The sequence below is a fragment of the Lissotriton helveticus genome, chromosome 7, assembly GCF_964261635.1.
Source record: "Lissotriton helveticus chromosome 7, aLisHel1.1, whole genome shotgun sequence".
NCBI lineage: Eukaryota > Metazoa > Chordata > Amphibia > Caudata > Salamandridae > Lissotriton > Lissotriton helveticus.
Window position 1 is genome coordinate 814,218,533 of NC_136068.1, and position 21,907 is coordinate 814,240,439.

At 49.9% G+C, this 21,907-nt stretch overlaps 1 protein-coding gene across 2 annotated transcripts in view; it reads right to left on the minus strand.

The window, feature by feature from the left end:
* DDX46 (DEAD-box helicase 46) overlaps positions 1–18,426 on the minus strand; it is a 1,223,843-nt gene extending 1,205,417 nt beyond the window's left edge. The window contains exon 1 of one of the 2 annotated variants that reach the window (XM_078653270.1): positions 18,280–18,426. In XM_078653270.1, coding sequence (XP_078509396.1) covers positions 18,280–18,296 — 17 coding nt within the window. In that variant the 5' untranslated portion in view covers positions 18,297–18,426. The remainder of the gene's footprint in view (positions 1–18,279) is intronic. The other variant, XM_078653271.1, reaches the window with a different exon arrangement.
* Between the last annotated feature and the right edge of the window lie 3,481 nt (positions 18,427–21,907).

The window sequence follows — 21,907 nt, forward strand, 5'->3', positions numbered from 1 at the left end:
CAGAGTTAAGAGAGCCCGCATGGGAGGTAGGTCCTTTAGATGCCTAGCGGCAAATAATTGGAACAAACTACCAGCGGACCTGCGCCTGGAACCGGAGGAAACGAGGTTCCGAGCGAAATTAAAAACATTTTTGTACACCATATAACTGTCTGCCCAGTCTTTTGTGCTCCTTGCACGCTGCCTCTCTCACTGTTTTTAGCGCGTGGACACGCCGGTGTGCGTAACGCAGCGCTTTACAAATGTCCCTAATAATAATAATAAGAAAAAGAAAAATAAAGACCTCAAAACGAAGGTTCTTTTACAACAAGCGTATCCTCCTCGTTCTGCTCAGCGTCCGTATCAGCCACTTCCCCAATTCCCAAGGTTATTACAGAAATCTGAACCCTTTGTTCCAAGGTCTCTATTGGGTCCTAATCAATGTGCTTATTGTAAGGAGGAAGGTCACTTCAAGAATAGTTGCCCGGTTCTGTTGCACCGTACTGGTGATATGCCTGGGTCACGTAGCCGAGGTGGCCATCAGTCAACACCTAGGGGTAGGGGACGAGGCAGATCATCTTATGATCAGCATGGGGGCGTGGCTAAGGCGCTGATGTAGGTGGAAGCGGGACTCCGGAGCTCCTCCGCGCCCGCCTCGCACCACCACATATCCTGAGTCCCGACTCGGACCCCGAGCCCACAGAAGTGTCTAGGAGTGTACCGAGGGCGAGTGGGAGAAATCCGGAGGTGTGGGGGACCCCTGGGTGAGCCCCCGCTGACCGGTTGGCGGTGACCGGGGCACCCGGAGCTACGAGCGCCCAAAATGGCGGCCGCTGTCCTGCACTAACACGCCTGGCGACGGAGCCCCGGGCAGAGCTGAGAAGCCCTGGGACACAGCGGATCTTGGGCGTTTATCTCTGGAGGCCTCTTGCACCCATCGGAGGTGAGCAGCAGCGGCGGGCGCCAAAGATCATGTGGGACTGAGGGGTGAGAGACGACCGGCTTGCCTGACCCTAACATGGCGCCGCCTGACTGCAGTTGCCTGCCTTACATGCCGTCCGTGGAGACCCTGGGGCCTCGTGGAGTGCTGTGACCGCCCTCCTGACGCGGGGATAGTCCGGTGGACCCCCCCCCTGCCCAGGGAAGAGCGGTGCCCATACAACCAGCAGACTAGCGCCGAGCGGTCGCAGATGGTGGAGTGAGTTCCGGCCGCCCGCCGTTGAGAGGCCTGTCGGTGGGGAAGAGGAGGCTCAAGAGCCAGGAGGGCCCACGCGCCGGGAACCACCTTGGGGCTGACGCAAGCGGGCACGAACTCAGGCTGGCACACCCCGGAGGAAGAGACTTCATCCAGTGACCAGACGGGGTGCACTGGTGGCCGGCGGCCCTGGTGGAGCGGAGCCTGCCCACTGTATTGCTCTGTGGTCCGGAGCCCCGCCTGACGGGGGCCCAGAGGCGCGAAAGGAACGAGACTTTCCGGCGGACCTGGCATGGAGGACAGGAGAACTCTGTGCCGCTAACGACTGCCGCGGAGCCACGAGCGGCTAGCTGCCCAGCAGAGTGGTGCGGGGAACAGGAAGTAGGGCTTCGAGGCCCGGAAACTAGACAACCCGGGCCACCTCGTGGAAGAGGGCCCGCCGGCGCTTGGAGAGGGCGACGACAGGGAGGAGAACAGGGGGTGAGGGGCTGGCTGCCCGCCCCCACGAAGCATTGGCTCTGCAGACGGGAGGGAGCGTCTACCTGCCCGGAGGCACCCGAGACTTGCGCGCCGAATTGGGACTGGGGCTTACAGGTGCACACCCGGCCTGAGCAGTCTGGACGCGGGAACCACGTCAGGTGCCCTGACCCGGGACTATTGTGCCCCACAACCCTGGTGGAACGAGCCCCAGCACTTGGGCTACTGCACAGGGCTGGTCCCCACGGGCGTGGGCCCAGAGATCAGAGTGGGGGAAGGGCGTGAGGCGGACCAGGGGCTGGTAGGGGCACGCGACACTAGCTGCCCGCCAGGATGACACGCGGCAGCAGGAAGAAGGGCTTCGAGGCACTGAAGCTGGACAACCCGGGGCACCCAGAGGACGAAGTCCCGCCGGGGGCGGGGGCCGGGAGTCCATCCCGCCCGCGGGACCCCTCCCTGGGGGACATAATGCAGGCGATTGTGGAGTCGCGGGAGGCCCTTGAGAAACGCATGGACACCATTGGGTCGGACCTGTCTCTGCTAAAAGACGACCACAAAAAGCTGAAGGAGCGAGTAGCGACTTCCGAGGGTACCCTGAAAAGTTTGCCAGGGGACGTGGCGGAGCTAAAGACGACACTGGCGGAAATGGCGCGGAAGGTACGAGTGCTAGAGCTCCGGGCTGAGGACAGTGAAGGGCGCTCTCGGCGCAATAATCTTCGCCTTGTGGGGGTTCCCGAAAAAGCCGAGGGGAGAGATGCGGTCGCCTACCTGGAGGGCTGGCTACGCTCAGAGGTGGCCCCGGAGGGACTTTCGACGTTCTTTGCCATTGAACGGGCACACAGGGTCCCTGCGCGTCCTCCCAAACCGGGGGCGCCTCCGCGACCGATCGTACTGCGTCTTCTGCACTTCAGAGACAGAGACCATATCCTGCGGAGAGTGAGAGACATCCCGGACCTGAGCATCGACAACAGTCGGATCATGATCTTTCCGGACTTCACCAGAGAGGTACAAAAGCAACGGGCCTCCTTCCTAGCGGTCAAGAGGAAACTGAGGGCATTACAACTGCCCTACGCTATGATGTTCCCGGCGCAGCTGCGGGTGGTCGCAGGAGAGCGCACCCACTTTTTCCTGACACCACAAGAGGCTTGGAGCTGGCTGGATTCAAGAGGGGAGTCGGAAGAGGGCCACGCGCCGCGGACCCCCCCCAGGAGACACGCAACGGAGACGCCGCCTGCGAGACGGACTGGCTCCCCATCGGACTGGCAACAGGAACGCGCCAAGGCGGTGCAGGCAGTGGCGACCATTAGCCAGGGGGACGCCAGCCCTTCCAGTAGCGCATCGGAGCAGTCGAAGGCCAGTGCTCCCAGCCCTGGTTCCAGCAGTGGGCAGGAGTTGTCGGAGACAGACCTGCCGGTTGTGACTCCCCAGACTGCGGATGGTATCCTGGGCTGAGATGGCTCGTGGGACAATGATCACATGAGTGAGGTACTGGGGTGCGCAGGTGGAGGGGGGCCGCTTCAGGACGCTGTGCTGTGGTATGCGGCTGCCCACTAGGATTTTTTTGCTGAGACCTGGGGGACGGAGAGAGTCGGGAGACATCTCCTGTTTGTTGTTGGGGGTAGTGGGGCGGGGGCGGGGGGCTTCGGGCCTGTCTGGAGCCGGCATCACCGCCTCTCCAGCCCTATTTTGTAGTATTACGCTTTTTTTTCTTGATAACTGTGTTTGGATGGGGTTTCCATGTTGGTTATCTGTCCGGGGGAGTGGGAGTTGGGGTAGGTTGATCATACAAGTTGGGGGGGGGGACGAGGGGGGGGCCTAGGCGTGCTGGCGGGGTTGCTAAGAGGGTGATTAGGGTATGGTGGACTTTACCATGGGATCCGACTTAGGATATAATTGTCTCACATGGAACATAAGAGGGATGCACTCGATGCATAGGCGTCATAAGATACACTCCTATCTGGTCAGACGGGGCATTCACATCGCCTTCCTTCAAGAAACGCATAAGGAGGGGAGGGCTCTGCAGCGGCGCTGGAGGGGGCAGGTCTTTCACACTGGCTACTCGGCCTATGCTAGGGGGGTGGCCATTTGGATACGAGCGGGGTGCCCTTCCTGTGCACACAACAGGTAATTGACCCGGAGGGGAGATACATAATGGTGCGAGGCAAGCTAGACGGGAGGGACCTTACCCTGGGTTGTTTGTACGCCCCGAATGTTGACCAACCTGCTTTCCTCTCCCTTCTGTCCCGCAAACTAGCTCAGTTCTTAGTGGAGCCCTTGCTCCTGGGCGGCGACTTTAACAGTGTGGCCGACGTTGCCCTGGACAGGTCCCACCCCCCCCTACAACTTGCACCAGCTGGTAGACTTGCACTTGCGCGCTCCGCCTGGCAGCGTCGGTGGGGACTGGTTGACTCTTGGAGGGCTAACCACCCATTGGACAGGGACTACTCATTCTTCTCAGGTCTCCATGAGTTGCACGTCCGCATTGACGCCTTCCTGAGCTCCCAGGACGTGCACGCGGAAGTGAGCCACAGTGAGTATCTCACACGCTCGATCTCTGACCATAACCCGCTCCTCGTGCGGCTGCGCTGGTCGCAAATCCGCCCGAGGATCCCAGCTTGGAAACTGCGCCCTGAGGCGCTGGACGACCAGCTCTTCCGGACCACAATTGCATCTGGCATCGATGAGTATTTCCAGGTGAATGCGGGCACGGCGGGTTCAGCTGCAACGGAATGGGACGCGTTCAAATCGGTGTTGCGAGGCCAATGCATAGCGACGGCATCGGGAGTGCGGAAAACGATACTGGACGAAATTGGGAAGGGGGACGAGACCCTGCGGAGACTGGAGAGGGCACGGCCTGAGCGGCCGGACGCTCACGGCAACCTGCTGGGGGCGCGTGAGGCGGTGGCGGCATCGGTGGAGCGCCTCCGGTGCTTTGATTACAAAGCCTACCTCACGCGAGCGCACTCGGAGCGCGACAAGTCGGGGGCCCTCTTGGCCTGGCTGGCCAACCCAGCCTGCCGGAGCTCGGTCATCCTTGAGCTCAGGGACCAAGCGGGGGCGGCGCGATTCGATCAGCAGGGGATAAACGCGTTGTTCTACGACTACTACACAGAACTTTACCGCAGCAGGGTCCTCCCTTCGTTGGTGGAGTTCCAGACCTTTATGGAGGGTCTCGACCTGCCGGAACTAGGTGAGGAGGATGCGAAACGGCTCGGGGATAAGATCGTGGAGAGAGAGGTTCGGGTCGCCATCAAGAGCATGGCAAGGAATAAGACGCCGGGCACTGATGGATTCCCTGCGGAATTCTATCTCACCTATGTGGATCTCCTTGCACCCCGGCTGACATGGCTGTATAATGAGTCGAGGAGATTGGGCTGTCTGCCCGAGACCACGAGGGAGGCGTTGATTGTCCCCCTTCTGAAGCCGGGTAAGGAACCATGGGACAGATCGGCGTACCGCCCGCTGTCCATGCTTAACCTGGATTACAAGATCCTAAGCAAGATCTTGGCGATGCGATTGCTCCCTCACATGTCCATGCTGGTCCATGCGGACCAGTCGGGTTTCATCCCGGCCCGCAATACGGCGCTTAATGTGCGCCGACTCTTGCATATACTAGAGGCCGACACTTACGACGGTGACGAGGCGGTGGTGTTTGCTGTCGATATGGAGAAGGCATTTGACAGCCTGGAATGGCCTTATCTCTTCCATGTGTTACGAGAGATGGGCCTGGGTGAAGGCTTCGTAGACTGGACAAGACTGCTCTACCAAAATGCGACGGCGAGAGTCAGGACAGGGAGGGTTATCTCTGAGATGTGCAGGGTGGGCAGGGGCACCCGTCAGGGATGCCCTCTTTCCCCCTTACTATTTGCCTTGGCTGTCGAACCCCTTGCGGCGCGAGCCCGGCTGGGCCGGGCGTTTCAGGGTCTGGACGTATATGGCCAAGTACACCACATCGCATTATACGCAGATGATCTGCTGATGTTCCTGGCGGACTCCCTGCGTGGTGCTAAGACTCTCCTGCAATCGTTGAGCGGTGTCTCCGGTCTCCGGGTGAACTGGGCGAAGTCCCACCTATTCCCGACTCGTCCGCGGAGAGCGTGCCCGCAGGAAACGGAGGGCGTGACTTGGGTAGAGAGAGGCCTACGATACCTTGGCACCACGATCTTCCACGACAGGGCCGATATCCTTGAGGGGAATATCGGGTCGGCGATCAGGCAGGCTAGGGGGAACTTCGACTTTTGGGGCACGCTCCCGTTATCACTCATGGGGAGGGTGGCGCTGCTCAAGATGGTGACCCTACCGCGTTTGCTTTACTTCTTCGGGACCCTCCCGATATGGATCCCGGCGAGCTACTTTCGGCGGCTGCGATCGATGGTTATCGGCTTTCTGTGGGGGGCGGGCAGGCGCAGGGTATCCCACGCCACACTTCTCCGCCCTAGAGCGGATGGTGGACTAGCAGTGCCGGATTACGAACTCTACTACTTGGCGGCGCAGCTGCAGTGGCTGACGCAATGGGTAGCAAGGGCCAGGAGGGGGACAGACGGATCAGGAGAGCCGGCGGGTCCGGTCCAGGTGCTGTCTCGGATCGTCCTGGGATTACCGATGGGGGATTTCCACCTCACTCAGGAGTTTGCGACGGCCCGCAAATGCTGGAACAGATATCGCCGGAGATGCAGTATTGCGATTCCGTACGCACCGGAGATCCCTCTTAGCCTCTGCGGGGCACTTCCGCACGGGGGCTCGTGGCGCGGGCTAGACGGATGGGATCAGCAAGGGCTGTCATCCATGGGAGACCTGTACGAAAACGGGGCGATGTTGCCCTTCGATCTCCTCCAGGACCGATTTGGGTTGACGGGCGGGGACTTCCTCCTTCATGCGGCTCTAACGGCGGCGATCCGCAGGCACTGGGGAGCGGGCCTGTCGGAGCCTCCATTGTCTCTGGGCTGCCAGTACGTCGTGATGATGTCGGGGACGGTCAAGGCTGTCACGTGCCTGGCGCGTCGCATGGTCTCGGAATCCGTCGCTCCACTGCTAGCCTTGAAGGCGAAATGGGAGGCTGATTTGGCGACTGAGATCCCCGAGGAGGCATGGAAGGGTATGCTGGAGGGGGCCCGAAATAGCACACGCAACGCGAGGTTCCAGCTGGTGCATTTTTATGTTCTGCATAGGGCCTACCTGACCCCTGATAAATTGCATAAATACTTCCCGGCCCACCCGGCATCCTGCCCGCGATGCCCGGCAGATCCCGCCGACTTCCAACACATGTTCTGGTCCTGTCCCGAGCTGGGGCCCTTTTGGGAGGAAGTAGTGGAGGTTCTAAGGGAGGTGACGGAAAGGGACCTGCAGCTCACCATGGCGCATTGCATACTACACTGGTTCCCACACACATCAAAAAACAAAGTCACTAGCAAGTTCCTGGACTTGGGGCTCATCCTGGCGAAGCGAGCCATCACGTCCCAATGGAAGGCATCCCGGGGCCCCGTGATAGGGCGCTGGAGGACTGAGCTGCATAAGTGGGCTAGATGTGAGGGTGAGGTTCGCCTGCGGGCCGCGCTCAGGGCAGGCAACGACATGGCACTGGAGAGAGCCAGGGCGTGGGAGGGGATGGTCCTGGGACTCACACTCACGGACATGGAGGAGGAGGACTCCCCGGAACATAGTCCGGCTCCGGCGGAGCGCCCATCAGACGGGGGGACGGTCTAGACCTGATTTGCTGCTTCCCTACCTTTGGGTTCCATTGTGAAGACTTACGAATGGTCACTGATAAATTCTGGTGCTAAGTTCCGGATCTGGTCTTGTGGATGGGATTGAGAATAAGATTAGGCACTACGCTGGCACGCCTGGGGGGGAGGGGGACCTGGGCGGGGGTGGGAGGGCACTTGGGGGGGGCCTGGACGAGGGTGGAGGGGTAGTTGGGGTTGAGGGTGTTAAGGGAGAAAGAGGGGGGGTTTGTTCAAGTTGGGTGTAAAGAGACTCCTGGTTTACCTGGTCTTGGGACAGGGAGAAGGGAATGTTAGGACCGAAAGCAGACATGTCATTCCTCATCCGTTTGGTGGGTACGGGCACGAACAGAACGCTCCAGTGACATTGTTACTCCCACCATGCTCTCGCGGCTCAACCTCCGGGTTATGAGCTGAATGGCTGTGTAACACTGGGGTGAGGGGAGACACACCGACTGAGTACCAAGGAGAGGTGATCGAACATGCTGTATGATTTACTGATTTTGCTGCAATAAAAAAATATTTACAAAAAAAATCTTATGATCAGCATCAGCGTTCTTTTTCCCATCGAACTTCCATGAATTATTTCGACAAGCAAAATACCCAATCTACTCAATACTACAATGATAATTATTATAACGAGAATGAGAGTCAAGATTTTCATACTAGCTAGGACAGCCATAGACAAAGTAAGGGAGTCATATCAGTTCCAGTGGATCAGAATGGGCCTTATGTTGAAGTAGTTACATTAGGTGTCCCAGAGCCATTTCTATTGGACACAGGTGCAACAAAGAGTTCTATCATCCACTCTAAACTCCCTGGGGCACCTTTGTCTGGCTTAACGAATATTTCCGTAGGATTTTCTCGCCAAAAAGTCACCTACCTAGGTCATCTCTTGTCAAAGGAGGGAAGACAATTAACACCAGAACGTATCCAAGCAATTCCTCAAATGCCTGTACCAGATACACAAAATGAGGTACGTGCCTTCCTGGGCATTACCTCTTATTGTAGACAATGGATTCCGAATTTTTCTTTGTTAGCAAAACCTTTGTTAGCACTCACTCTTAAAGATACACCCCAACCTCTCCCTTGGACTGCAGAATGTCAGAAAAGTTTTAATGATTTACGTACTGCCCTGTGTTCTGCTCCTGTACTGAGTACTCCTGATTACAGTAAGCCTTTTACACTTTACGTCCATGAGAGAGAAGGTTGTGCATTGTCAGTTTTAACACAACAATTTGGGGACAAACAACGCCCATGTGCCTATTTTTCAGCCACATTAGACCCAGTGGCCAAGGCGTTACCCAGTTGTTTGCGAGCCACAGCAGCAACGGCAGTTTCCATTCGCCAGTCTGCTGGGTGTGTGTTAAATAATGCTCTTATTGCCATGGTGCCACATGCAGTAGATATACTCCTAAATAGGACAAAGACCCAGAATCTTACTAGTGCCCGTTTGTCCGGGTACGAACTGACACTTTTGGCTAGTCATGTGCATATTAAACGATGCAATACCCTAAACCCAGCCACACTGTTACCGATCCCAGTAGAAGCAAATACTCAAGAACATGATTGTTTCTTCCGTACAGAGGAGGAGACAAAAGGTAGAGTTGATCTAAAAGATACTCCACTCTTGAATCCAGATGGAATCTTATGGGTGGATGGCTCTTGTTTTAAGCTCCCAAATGGTGAGACGACCTCAGCCTATGCAGTTACGACTTTGTATACAATTGTAGAAACTGCACGTATTAGACAGAATTCAGCTCAGGCCGCTGAATTGATAGCTCTTACTAGAGCTTGTGTATTGGCTAAAGGAAAAAGAGTGAATGTGTTCACCGATAGTCAATATGCGTTTGGAGTGGCCCATAGTTTTGGCCGTTTGTGGAGGGAGAGAGAATTTCTCACCTCCCATGGTGCTAAGATACAGCATGGCGAGTTGGTGAATGACCTTCTCGAATCACTTACCTTGCCTACTCAGATAGCAATTATCAAGTGTAGTGCGCATAAGAAGATTACGGATGATGTGGGTCAAGGAAATTAGTTTGCAGATCAGACAGGAATATGCAACATTCTGGCTCCTTTATGGCAGAATGAGGGTATTCCAAAATATGCAGACAACCTAGTTAGACACTGTATTGTTTGTTTGATGCATAACCCAGGAAAAGGAACACCAACCCCAGCAGGTCATTTTGCTCCTCCAACATATCCTTTTGAGGTGTTGCAAATAGATTATATTCACATGGAGCGATGTAATAATCTCAAGTATGTCCTTGTGGTGGTGTGTGCCTTTTCTAGATGGATAGAGGCCTACCCCTAAAGGATAATACTGCTCTATCTACAGCCAAAGTCCTTTTGAAGGAGTTTTTCCCGAGGTTCGGCCTGCTTCGAATCCTCTGGAGCGACAATGGAAGTGAATTCATAGGCCAGATAATGCAGAAAGTATGTGCAGGTCTTGGAATAAGACAGAAATTTCATGCAGCAAACCACCCTCAGTCAGCAGGCTTAGTGGAATGCTATAATGGTACCCTTAAACTCAAACTAGCAAAAATACAGGCCAGCACGGGTCTTGCCTGGCCCGATGCTTTACCTTTAGCTCTATTGTCCACTCGAACAACTGTTCATTCCCGTATGGGACTCAGTCCCTTCGAGGTTGTGTTTGGACGCCCATCAAATGTTTGGGGAGTCCCAAGGCCAAAGAAATATTGCGAGATAGAATACCCATTGTTAATTGATTATTTACATGACCTCACCACTAAATTGCGTGTCCTCCACCAACAGGTACAAGATGCTTTGCCTCAGGCTTCAACTGATCCTGGAAATGGCATACACCCAGGGGACTGGGTGTGTGTGAAGAATTTTAAGCGATCAAAGAATTTGGAACCTCGCTGGAGAAAGCCTTGCCAAGTCTTACTGACAACACGAACAGCTGTAAAGGTGGTTGGCAAGAAGAACTGGATCCATGGTGTGCATTGCAAAAAGGTACCCTTACCTTTGCCCTATGACCAGTGGGTCCGCAAAGGTATTAGCAATTTTGAAGGTGAAAGAATCCCCCGATTTGTACCTTTTAGCGATGCACACCTGTATTGGACTCAGTCTGAAAAAAAAGATGATGACGTCTTGCAAGAAGCTGTCCCACCACATCTGAGGTTGAACACAACTAATCCAGAGACACTTTTTCAGAATCAAACTGTACCGAACAAAACTAGATACAATTTGAGATCTAGAGTAACTAAGGACAATTAAGAAACTTTTTCTTCTTTTTTCGTGCTTTTTGTGACATTGACCATCTAATTAGGTTGCAGGGTCGTGGTAAGAGTCTTAGTTAGTGACCCGAGTTGTGGCAATAGGTCTGCGGGACTTGCAGTGTCATAGGACGGCTGATAAACACGGCTAAGTGAAAAGGGAAGACTGCCACGAGCAACACTTAGAAGATGGATTCTGCTATGTTAGAGAAAAATGATGAAAACATAATGAAAAAATATTGCAAATTATTATATACCAGATGTAGTATAACATTGTGTATTTTAATCTCTTTATGTATTATATTAGCGTGTGTGCTTGGATTGTTCACATTGTACAGCACAAACATATCTCTACCTCCCAGCCCATACCTTTTCGCACTACTGTTTCCCCACACCAACTTCGTACACTACCCGAGCATGAGCAAATTAGGAGAATGGAGTATCTCAACAATTCCTTCAGCCAATTGTTACAACAGCATCAATTGGTGATCAATGCCACCGATTGTTGGGTTTGTGGACTTTTATCCCATAATACAGATAAAGGAATGCCATATTTAGTTCTACCCTTCTCCTTAAAAGGATCCGCTTGGGCTTACACCTCTAAGTTTGCCAATGCCTATGAGAACCAACATCGACATCCTATTGGTCCATATAGGGAAAGAATTGACGTTAGTCATGACGCGCTAATAAAAGGAATAGTGGCTATGTCAAAACATTATAACAAATTTAATGAATTCCCTACTGATGAACGACAAGCATACATTGATTGGAATGTGACACATTACGTCACTAGTCTTACAGACAGAGCCAAAAGGAAAAAATCCCCACCTATATATACTGTACCCCAACAAGGTCACCTATGTCTCCAAGCAAATGGTCAAAGTCTTAAGGCCCAATTGGGAAAGAGCACCTGTAACGTCACATATACCTATGCATCCCAAACTTCTCCACCACTGGTAGCGTCTCAGGGAACATATTTCGTTTGCCATGATAGAGCCTATACATGGCTACCAGCCGATTTCTCAGGAACTGGTTATATGGCTTTTCTCCTCCCTCCGACATATACCGCTCCTTCAGGACATCATAGAAATAAGTACAAGAGAGATGTCTTTAATCAAAGAGACACAGCAGGACAAGAGGGAGGCGACTTCCTTAAAGGATTCCTCCCATTTTGGGGCGCTATGGCCAATAGTAGAAACATCAGGCATCTCATTCGAGTAGTTGAAGCAACAATAAATGAAACTGTCGGAGCGCTGGGTAACATCACCGCCGAACTTCAGGCGGATCGCCTTATGACATTACAGAACAGAATGGTGTTAGACATCATTCTTGCAGACCGTGGTGGAGTCTGTAAATTGATTGGATCCAGTTGTTGCGTTTACATACCTGATAACGCACCTACAGTATACCAGGCCATCCCTAAATTACACCACATTGCTGAGTCCATCCACCAGGATGAAGGAAGTTGGTCTCTGATGGGATGGTTTTGGGGATTACTGTCCACATGGGGATGGAAGGTGCTGACTTTCATTGGAATGATTTTAGCCATTGTCTTTTCATGTTGCCTCTGCCTACAATGTGGTCCCGCCATCTGTGGCCTTTGTGCCACCATGTGTGTAACAAGACCTATTCCGCATAGAATATAAAAATGATGTTGCAACAACAGCTTAAAGACATTATGGCTTTTGAAATAGACTCAGATTAACGTGAGTTTATATATTGCCTGTGTAATGGCAAAAGGAGGGTCTGAGGACATTCGATTCAGACTCCATTTTGTGTTTCACCGTCATTTTGTGTTGCCCTCACTCAGGCAGCCCGACAAACAGAAAACTCTTGCCCTTCGTACTGCCACGTATTAAATAACCCCTCTATCCTTGAGGTGAAGCCGATACCAGGAATCAGTCCGACTCACTAATCCTTATCCAAACTGCCTGTTGGCCTCCAGTATTCTGTCCCCACTCACTAATCCTCGTCTCAAACCATCTTTTGGTTTTCATTGTCCTTCTCCCCGCCTTATCCTACCTTGCAAATTGGCCTTTCCGCAATACACAAACATGTCTACCACTGTTGATTAACTCAGGGACACCATTATGAAATTGCTTGTGGGGTTAGTCAAAACATGACCATGGGGTGGATAATTTAATCGTGACGTCTTGTTTTTTCCAAAAAACATACCTTTTCATTGGTTTAAATTTTGCGCATTGGGAGTGTTCTTATACACATGTAAAAGAATATAAAAGACTGTGAGCCTCGGAGTAAAGGGGCTGTCTCCTGAGAACATACCATTGGTGTACTCCTAGGATCACTGTGCATAGCTGCAGCTAATAAATCCTGTTGTCTACGCTAAACAGAGTGTCCCGTGTATCTGTACAACAAAGCAGGTGAACTCGGAGATTTAGGTGTGCCCTGCGCCGCTTGGCCCTTAAAGGCCTGGTTCTTCAACCTGCTGAGCTGTACAAGAAACTCCTATTCCTATAATCTTAGAGGCCCAGAAGCAAGAGGCTCTTTCTCCTTAGACTTGAGGCAAGCTATCATAACAGTGATATTTAAAGAGGCTAAACCAAAAACAGAACGCGCAGAGTATAAACCAATATAGCATACCCCCCCTCCTTACTTCCAAAGGCAAGTGAGCAAGCATGCAACAGTCTTATAAATCTTCACAAAAGTTGGACTGGAGCATGACAAATCACAACAGCCAGAGCAATTTCACATCAACATCAAAGCCCAACATGTTGTCTTGTGGCTCGAGCTGGACCCGTCCCCCACTAGCAGCGTACCCTCCACATTTCCTCACTCTCCCTCTTTCTTCCACCTCCATTCAAGGACCCCAGACTTCCTCATATTTGCAAGGGCAACCTCTCGCTTGGGACACCAATTTCACCACCAACATACCCCAATCCATGCCTTCTTCCCACTCCTGTATGGAAGGCAAAGTTTGCGCCTCACAGTATTTCAGTAGATTACTATGTGCCACCATCACGGCCAGGGTGCTAAACAGATAGATATGTTTCTTTATTTGGTTAAATGCTTAACCATAAAAGATATAAAACATGATAAAAACATAGGAAATTGTAAAATCTTAATTCATTATACAAAGAACATAAAAGAGACATTTTACAATAAACAGTACATAAAAAGCTCCTTCATCTACCCACATAAATACAAGGGCACAATTCTTAACAAGCATTGGCAAAGCCAATAGGTCTCGCCTTTTGGACCTTATAAGTATTTATCCATGCAGCACATTATCCTGAGTGCTACAACATCTACTGTTCTTTAATTTGGAAGCTTTGACCGTAATAGGTACATTATAGCACTGCATTGAGAAGTACTTAAAGTGTTATGAGTCTGAACTCACATATCTGGAAGTGATTTTATATGCAATAATGAAGAAAAAAAGATATTCTTAGTGAAATAAATAATTTGCTTGATAACACAATTTAAGTGCGGAAGACAATGTGTCCAGGTAGCGAAGACACAATGGGCCCGGGTTTTCTGGTTTACCTTTGTACAATTCAGCTAATCTGCTGCACTAGCTTCTCTCCTGCATTCAAGAGACCCAGGGAAAAGCCACATTGGCATCTTGCCACACAGGCTCATAGCATGAAAAATCACGAGGTCTGTAAAATCTAACAATAAAAAAGGAAATCCCCCATTTTCAACAAGATCTCCGGGCAATTTCAGCGTAATAATTTAGTTTGTCACTTGCCTATGGATTCTGGTAGGATTTCTGCGTGGTGTGCAGTTAGACAAAATAAAAGAAACACCTAACACATGGTTCTGAACTTCTGACTGAATCATTGGAAGGGAGAGGCCAGCTTGGATATCCACCTGCTTGCTCTTTAACCATTGATAACTGGAAACCGTTATTAAGAACCCAGGTGGAAATCTATGTGTCGCTAAGTTCAGGCTGCCAATTCTACTATGAATGATCTTAGAAAGGCATATTTAATAACCGACAAACCACATTTGCACTTAACCTACAATGCTACTTTCTCGTAAACATATTGGTTTGTGAGTGAGATCGCAAAAAGAAAAAAAAAAAATATTGCAGACATGCTCCCCTTTTGTCCATATGCCAGACATATGAGTATTAGCAACTGAAAGCTGTGTGTTTACCCAAATAAACTAACTTGAACCTATCTGAATAACTAATCTTATATAGCAGAGGAAGTAAACCTGTCTAAACAACAATATCTTAAACCAATGTCTGACCCTGGATTTAGCAACAAAGTGGTTGAAATACAGATGTCCTTTTAATGACGCACTTCCGGCGTGTTTCTTTGGCTCCGCACGTGGTAAAGCGAGGCTGGACGCAGCGGGCCCTGGCATTATTAAGTGCATGGGCTACACAAGGCGGGGAAGCCAAGAAAGAGAAAACTCCACATCTGTGTTTGAGCACAGCGTCTTTTTATGAAGCTGCGGGGTCACCAGACGAGTTTATCCCCAGAGAGTCAATTAGGACAACTGCTAAACAGTCACTCTGGGAGGGCGAACAAGCTTTTACACAGGGAACCCGCAGAGAGGCAAACACGCGAGGCAGGAGGAGGAGAGCAGGCAAGGAGAAAGAGAAAGGCAGTCGGAGAATCTGAGGAGAGGGCGAAGGGAAGAAAAACCAGCAGCGGCGACGGCGGGCAGCAAATGATAAATTACGACGCGCACTCTTTTGGAGGTGGGGTGGAGAAGACGTGCATGGGGACCAGACACACAAAGTGTTTCCCTTGTGGGTACGAGCAGCGGCACCATCTGTTTTTAAAATAATTACGAACAGTTGGCGCCGCTGCTCGCTCCCGCAAGGGAAACGCCAAACATGCACATGTTGCAATACAAAGCAATGCAAAATGTGCACGCGTTTAGGCAAAAGTGGTGATTGAATGCAAAATGTCCCATCCTATGCAACGCTTACGCGCTGCATAGGCGAGACCCAAAAAAGGACCCTATATCAAGGCCAAGCACCTTGTATTTCTACCATACAGCTTAAGAAGGGCCCCATGCAAACACATAAGCAGACATCTCCCAATATGGCCCGGAAAAGCATAGCAGTCCTCACTTGGCAAAATGTTGTCTCCTTGAAGACGGGGGAATCAGATTTTCTTACTCTGTAGGGAGCAGTGACCACAAATTATGACAATATGCAGCAGTCTCCTCCAAGGAGCTATTGCATCCACACAGCCCTAAAAAGCCATCTGCCACCTAGCCTTTGGGGAAACTAACCATTGGCAAACAAGCATTCTCCTGAACTAACACTTTCATTGTGGTGTCTAGGTGAGGGATAGGGCGGTGACATTTAGGGACCCTTGATCCACTTTTTTTAAACACTGGGACTAAAATGGATTGTGACCAGAACGCATGGGGATCATTGGCAGCTGCAGTGTTTCAAATATTTGTCAATAAAGAAGCCCAAATAGTGATATCCCTCTTGAATAGGTCTGCCGAACCACCCTACCCGTAAGCCTTATGTCTCAAAGGGCAAATGATAGCTCCAATAACTTAGGAACGGAAACTGAGAGACCAGCAGCAGTAACTTCCTCGGGCTACCATTAGATATTGACTGTCCATTGCTATCAGTATAGTCTGCCCTCCAAGCCCGCTCTGAGCGTCTACACTTAGATTTTATGAGTTATACCAGGAGGCTCGAGCTTTATTTCTCCATTGTTTGCTTATTCTTTCTGGAGCCAACCGATCCATAGCTAATCTAATCCAGCCAACACAATTATCGTCAGCCTTGTTGTCATCTAGCTCTAACAGGGGTGGACTTTTATCAAGCGTCTCTACTAAATTCTCTTTCTTGATTTTATGCCATGGTCTGAATTTGGCAGGGGGCAGGTTCTTAGACTGCGACATGTGACTCTCCAAATGGAAGGGTTTGAAGAAAATGGCTTTGCGGTCTGTCAATGTATAGGTAGTACTTTGGCCACTATAATATTGGAATTGTTGGTGAAAATACCATCAAGAGTATGGTGGGCCGTATGTGTAGGCTCTGAAACTAATTGTGCGAGACCAAAGCCTGCCAAACTATCTAATATCTAATCGAGTGAAAGTGTCTACATTCTTATCACATTGTAGATGATATCTCCCAGTAGTGGTGTTAATCTTCATGTCTAGTTACTCCATGAAGGATGGAAAGGCATCCAAAAGACACTTCAATGCTACAGGTGTACAACCCAGGTTGACAGCATCGTCGGCGTACAATAGGGAAGGTAATTAGGCACTTTCCAATCTGGGGTATATCCCCACCGTTGAAAATAAATCCCCCTCTAGGTGGTTAATATAGAGGGAGAATAAGAACGGTGCGAGAACACAACCTTGTCTGACGCCCTCTGCATATCAAACGTTTTGGAGCACCCCGGCCCCCCCAGATCCCCGGCTCACCAGAACGTAACAGCAGCACCTGAGACGCAGTACATTTCCCTAATGGTATTGACGACTGATCTATTGATACCCAGACCTTCCATTATGGCCCACAGCTTTGAGTGGAATACACAGTGAAGGCACTGGACAGGTCCATGAAGCCCAAGTGAAGCGCACCAGGCTTAGCAATTTTATATTTCCCCAGAAAGAGACAGAGGTTAATACATTGGTCTTCCGTCCCCATCCCTCTCCTGAATCCGTATTGAATACCCGAAAGAGATCTGATGCCTTCTCCAAGCAGGAGAGTAGGATGCGGACCAACAACTTCACGGTGGAGTCCATGAGGGAGATAAGACGATAACAGATGGGATCCTCCCAGTTCCCCTTCTTAAAAATCAGGACAACGAGCGAGTTGGACCAAGAAGAAATCCTTGTGGAGGCACTGGCTGCACTGGAGGCACTGGCTACAAGAGGAGTTCACATGTCCAGGTTGCTCTTAAATAGGTCCAAAGGATCCCAATCCGGAACAGGGGCTTTTACCGCTAGGACCGATATGCAGATAACACACAGGTTATTATTTTCAACACTAACCATCAAAAACGGGTGATACACGGCTTCAAGCTCAACGGATACAGGGTCAAGGTACCGTTTTCAGGCCACCAATCAGATAATAAATATGTTACCAGCTTGGCCCTAGGAACTCGAACCATTTCTCTCCACTGTAAATCAGCCAGAAACATTGGTTTCAACTAAGACAACAACTCTGTACGTGCGCATACGACGTTTGGTGGTAAAGAGAGATGGCTTAGTAGTAGTCTTAGAATACTATTTGGCAGCAGTTGGAGTACATTATAAATCGTGTCCTAATGTGCTCTGCAGCATGCACTAGTATTACCATAAAGAGCTCAGTGTCAGAAGATCATGTAGCTTAGTGCAGGGCCGTGATGTAACAAATCGTTATCAGGTGTGTTTGCCCAACAGACTGAAGAGAATTAAAGACCAACAATTCCCAAAAGTCCGCGAATTGGAAGCTCAGCCGGACAAGGAGCAATGTGGCAATCCTCGTGTGCAGTATACTAAGCTTAAAGAATATAATTTTACAAAAATTATATTCGTCGTCGTGTACCGTAAAGGTTAACATTGATTAGTTAAATAATAACCGACATATATGCTAGGAGTTTGTGCACGGCAAACACTACGCCACCAGACTCAGAGTCAATAGCATAGAAGTGGAAAGCTTTCCCTCCGGTGCGGGCCGTCTTGAGCCCCAGTGTACTCTGTCAGATTCCCCGCACTGAAAACATTGAAGGGTCTAACTCACCTAGACTCCCGACCCATCACTGCCACCGCAAACGCCTGTCGGACGTCTGCAACTCTGGTAAAGGCTGGTTCCTTCAACTGCGGCGTGAAGCAACCAGACTCACGGAAAAGAAGCTGCAAACCCCACAGCGAGAGATTTCGTCACTGCAGCGGCCATCTTGGAGTATGTTTTTAATTAGCCGCTCAAAGAGAACACGTTTCAAACAACATTTCCTATGTTAGCAAAATAATATCAATTAGTTTATATGCACATACCGAAATGTATACAAATCCTTCACTTTCACCCAGAAGAAATTTCAAATTAAAAATGTGCTTCGCTTTCGTTTAATTTCTATTGAAATAGACGGAATCACTTAATGCGATCGCTTTGGTATTATAGAATTATTTTTATCTTGAGGCTTTTTAGTTCTTTATTCCAAAACACTGTTGTATCATGGACGAAAGAATTGCAGGAGACTTTTAGGCGTCATTTTAAGGTTGCCATTTTGTCTTTCTTTGATTTCCATAGGGACTGATTCCGTTCGAAAGATGGTCGCCACGCAGCCTGGCGTCAATACGTAATAGAAATTATTTTGAAAAATATTAAGAGCGGGTCAAACTTGATGTGTATAATGTCGTTGACGTTTCGTGTACGAATTCGTAAGAGGGAGAACACAACAAGAGAGATGTTATAACGCGTTTACTTTATATCTTTCCTTAGCAGTGCACCACTTGTAGTGTGATCTACGCCTGCACAGCCACTGGACCACCGGTATTAAGTGTATTACCTTAACACAAAAAAGTGTAAATAGCTTTTGTCAGATTGAACCCTTAGGTTTAAAAAAAGGCAGGAGAGCAGACATAGCTGCCAAGTTTTCAGAATGCTATCTGTAGTAAATAATCAATCTTGAAATATAGCAGTTTAAGACTCAGTTTAATTAAGCATTCACCCTCTGGAGAGCAACAGTCCAACTGAACTGTGAGAGCCTCCAGAATGTGGAATCATAACATGGCATTTAAAAGAAAAGTGAGCGCTTTATAAAAATGCATTAAATAAATTAATATATAAAAATATATAGTACAAACAAACTCCACTGCCGGCAACTTCTAACAAGGCGAGGCTCGAGCACGACCCAAGTGCGAGCTTCCAGGAGACTGAGTCTCTGAAAACAAGTCAGCAATAATGGACGAAGACAGTACGGCAGGAGTGCGATGGAGTTGAGGAACCCTCTTGAGGAAATCCAGGGATTAACTGCTGTCCGACGCAACAGCCTCCTCTAGCGAAACACAATCCTCACAATTGCTGGTCCAACCGGTGCTGTCCCAATCTTCGTGATTGCTGGTCCAACTGCTGCTATCTCCAGAGAGTAATCGGATCCATCACCGTTCTTTAGCTCACTCCGCCACCCCAGTTCAGACATGGCCATATGCAAATCAGTCTGACCCTGTGCCTCATGGGAACAGTCCAGCCCGAACTGCCAAGCCATGTCTTCCCTGGACCGAAATCAAGCTTCCCAGGACCGGTTTCTGGCATTACAGCCGTATTCAGCCGGGCTTGCTTGACTCCAGTGGCAAAGTGAGCAAGGGACTCACGTCTGAGCATACCCTGCCAACTTAGGGCATACAAAGAAAAACCATAGGTGATGATGGACGGAGCGTTGACAATACAAACACTCACCCCCAGTCAACTGATCTGGGTTTAATTTATCACCGTTCTTTAGCTCACTCCGCCACCCCAGTTCCGACATGGCCATATGCAAATCAGTCTGACCCTGTGCCTCATGGGAACAGTTCAGCCCGAACTGCCAAACCATGTCTTCCCTGGACCGGAATCAAGCTTCCCAGGACCGGTGTCTGGCATTAAAGCCGTCTTCAGCCAGGCTTGCTTGACTCCAGTGGCAAAGTGAGCAAGGGACTCACGTCTGAGCATACCCTGCCAACTTAGGGCGAACAAAGAAAAACCAAAGGTGATGATGGACGGAGCGTTGACAATACAAACACTCACCCCCAGTCAACTGATCTGGGTTTAATCCATAGACTGAGTCTCTGAAAACAAGTCAGCAATAATGGACGAAGACAGTACGGCACGAGTGCGATGGAGTTGAGGAACCCTCTTGAGGAAATCCAGGGATTAACTGCTGTCCGACGCAACAGCCTCCTCGAGCGAAACACAATCCTCACAATTGCTGGTCCAACCGGTGCTTTCCCAATCTTCGTGATTGCTGGTCCAACTGCTGCTATCTCCAGATAGTAATCGGATTCTCCAAACCAAAATGAAACTCCTCAAAACGGCAGAATTTCCCAATGATGGTGGCCAACAGAACACAATGGCACAAAACAAAGGCAAAATAAATCCAAGGTAAGGAAAAAAAGGGGGATGCTTCTGAATAATTATTCTTGGGTCCTAGGAATCTTGATCCCATAAATCGTGGCCAATATGTAGTAAATAATCAATCTTGAAAGAGAGTAGGTTAAGACTCAGTTTAATGAAGCATTCACTCTCTGGAGAGCAACAGTCCAACTGAACTGTGAGAGCCTCCATTATGTGGAATCATAGTAAGGCATTTAACCTTTTCAGCGCGACCGCGATTCCCCCTCCGGTGCTGGGCCCTAATAAAAACGGGCGTGGTCATGACGGAACGGTTCCGTCATGAGCACAGCTCAACCGTAGCTCATGACGGAACCGTTCCGTCATGAGCATCGAAGGGGTTAAAAGAATACAGACATTTGGAACATAACAGTGAGCAAGCAAGAAAAAGAATATAGAACGTTACAAACATTCTAGTCCACATATCCTCCTTCCTTAAACAAAAAACAAAGGACAAAATGAATATAGCACAAACAAATTCCACTGCCGGCAAATTCTAATGAGGCGAAACTCGAGCGCGACCCAAGTTCGAGCTAATAGGAGACTGAGTCTCTCAAAACAAGGCAGCAATAATGGGCGAAGACAGTGGAGTACGGCAGGAGTGCGATGTTAATATGTTATGTTAATAACTTTTATTCGGCGCACAGCTGCCCCAGCGAAGGGGCGTCCTGGCGCCTGATCAAGTACCACAACACAACAGGTCAAGAATGCAGGGAAAGAAGATCAATTAGCAGAGGCAAACAGGTGGGTTTTAATAGCACGTCTAAAAAGAGTCAGGCTATTAAGGGCGCGAATATGGACAGGAAGAGAATTCCATAGTCCTGCCGCCAAAACACGAAAGGAGCGTCCTCCCATCCTACTCAGTCTGAACCTAGGCTTAATCGCCAGATGGTGGGATTCAGACCTGAGAGATCGCGTAGGGGCATAGGGAGAGATCAGGCCCGTAAGGGCAGGAGGAGAAGAGGACTTCAAGATCTTGAATGTCAAGCAAAGGGCCTTAAATTTAATTCTCTGTCTGACCGGAAGCCAATGAAGGGAGGTCAGAACAGAAGAAACAGAACACCATCTCGGAAGGCCAACAATGGCCCGTGCAGCCGCATTCTGCACCCTCTGCAGCCTAGTAGCCTCAGCTTGATTAACTCCAAGCAGCAGAGCACTCCCGTAATCCAGCCGGGAAAGGATAGAGGCCTGAACCACCAGTTGCCGAGTAGGAGGATTGAAGAATTTGAGGACAGGTCTCAGTCCTCGCAGAATACCAAAACAGGTAGCTGCAGTCTTCTTT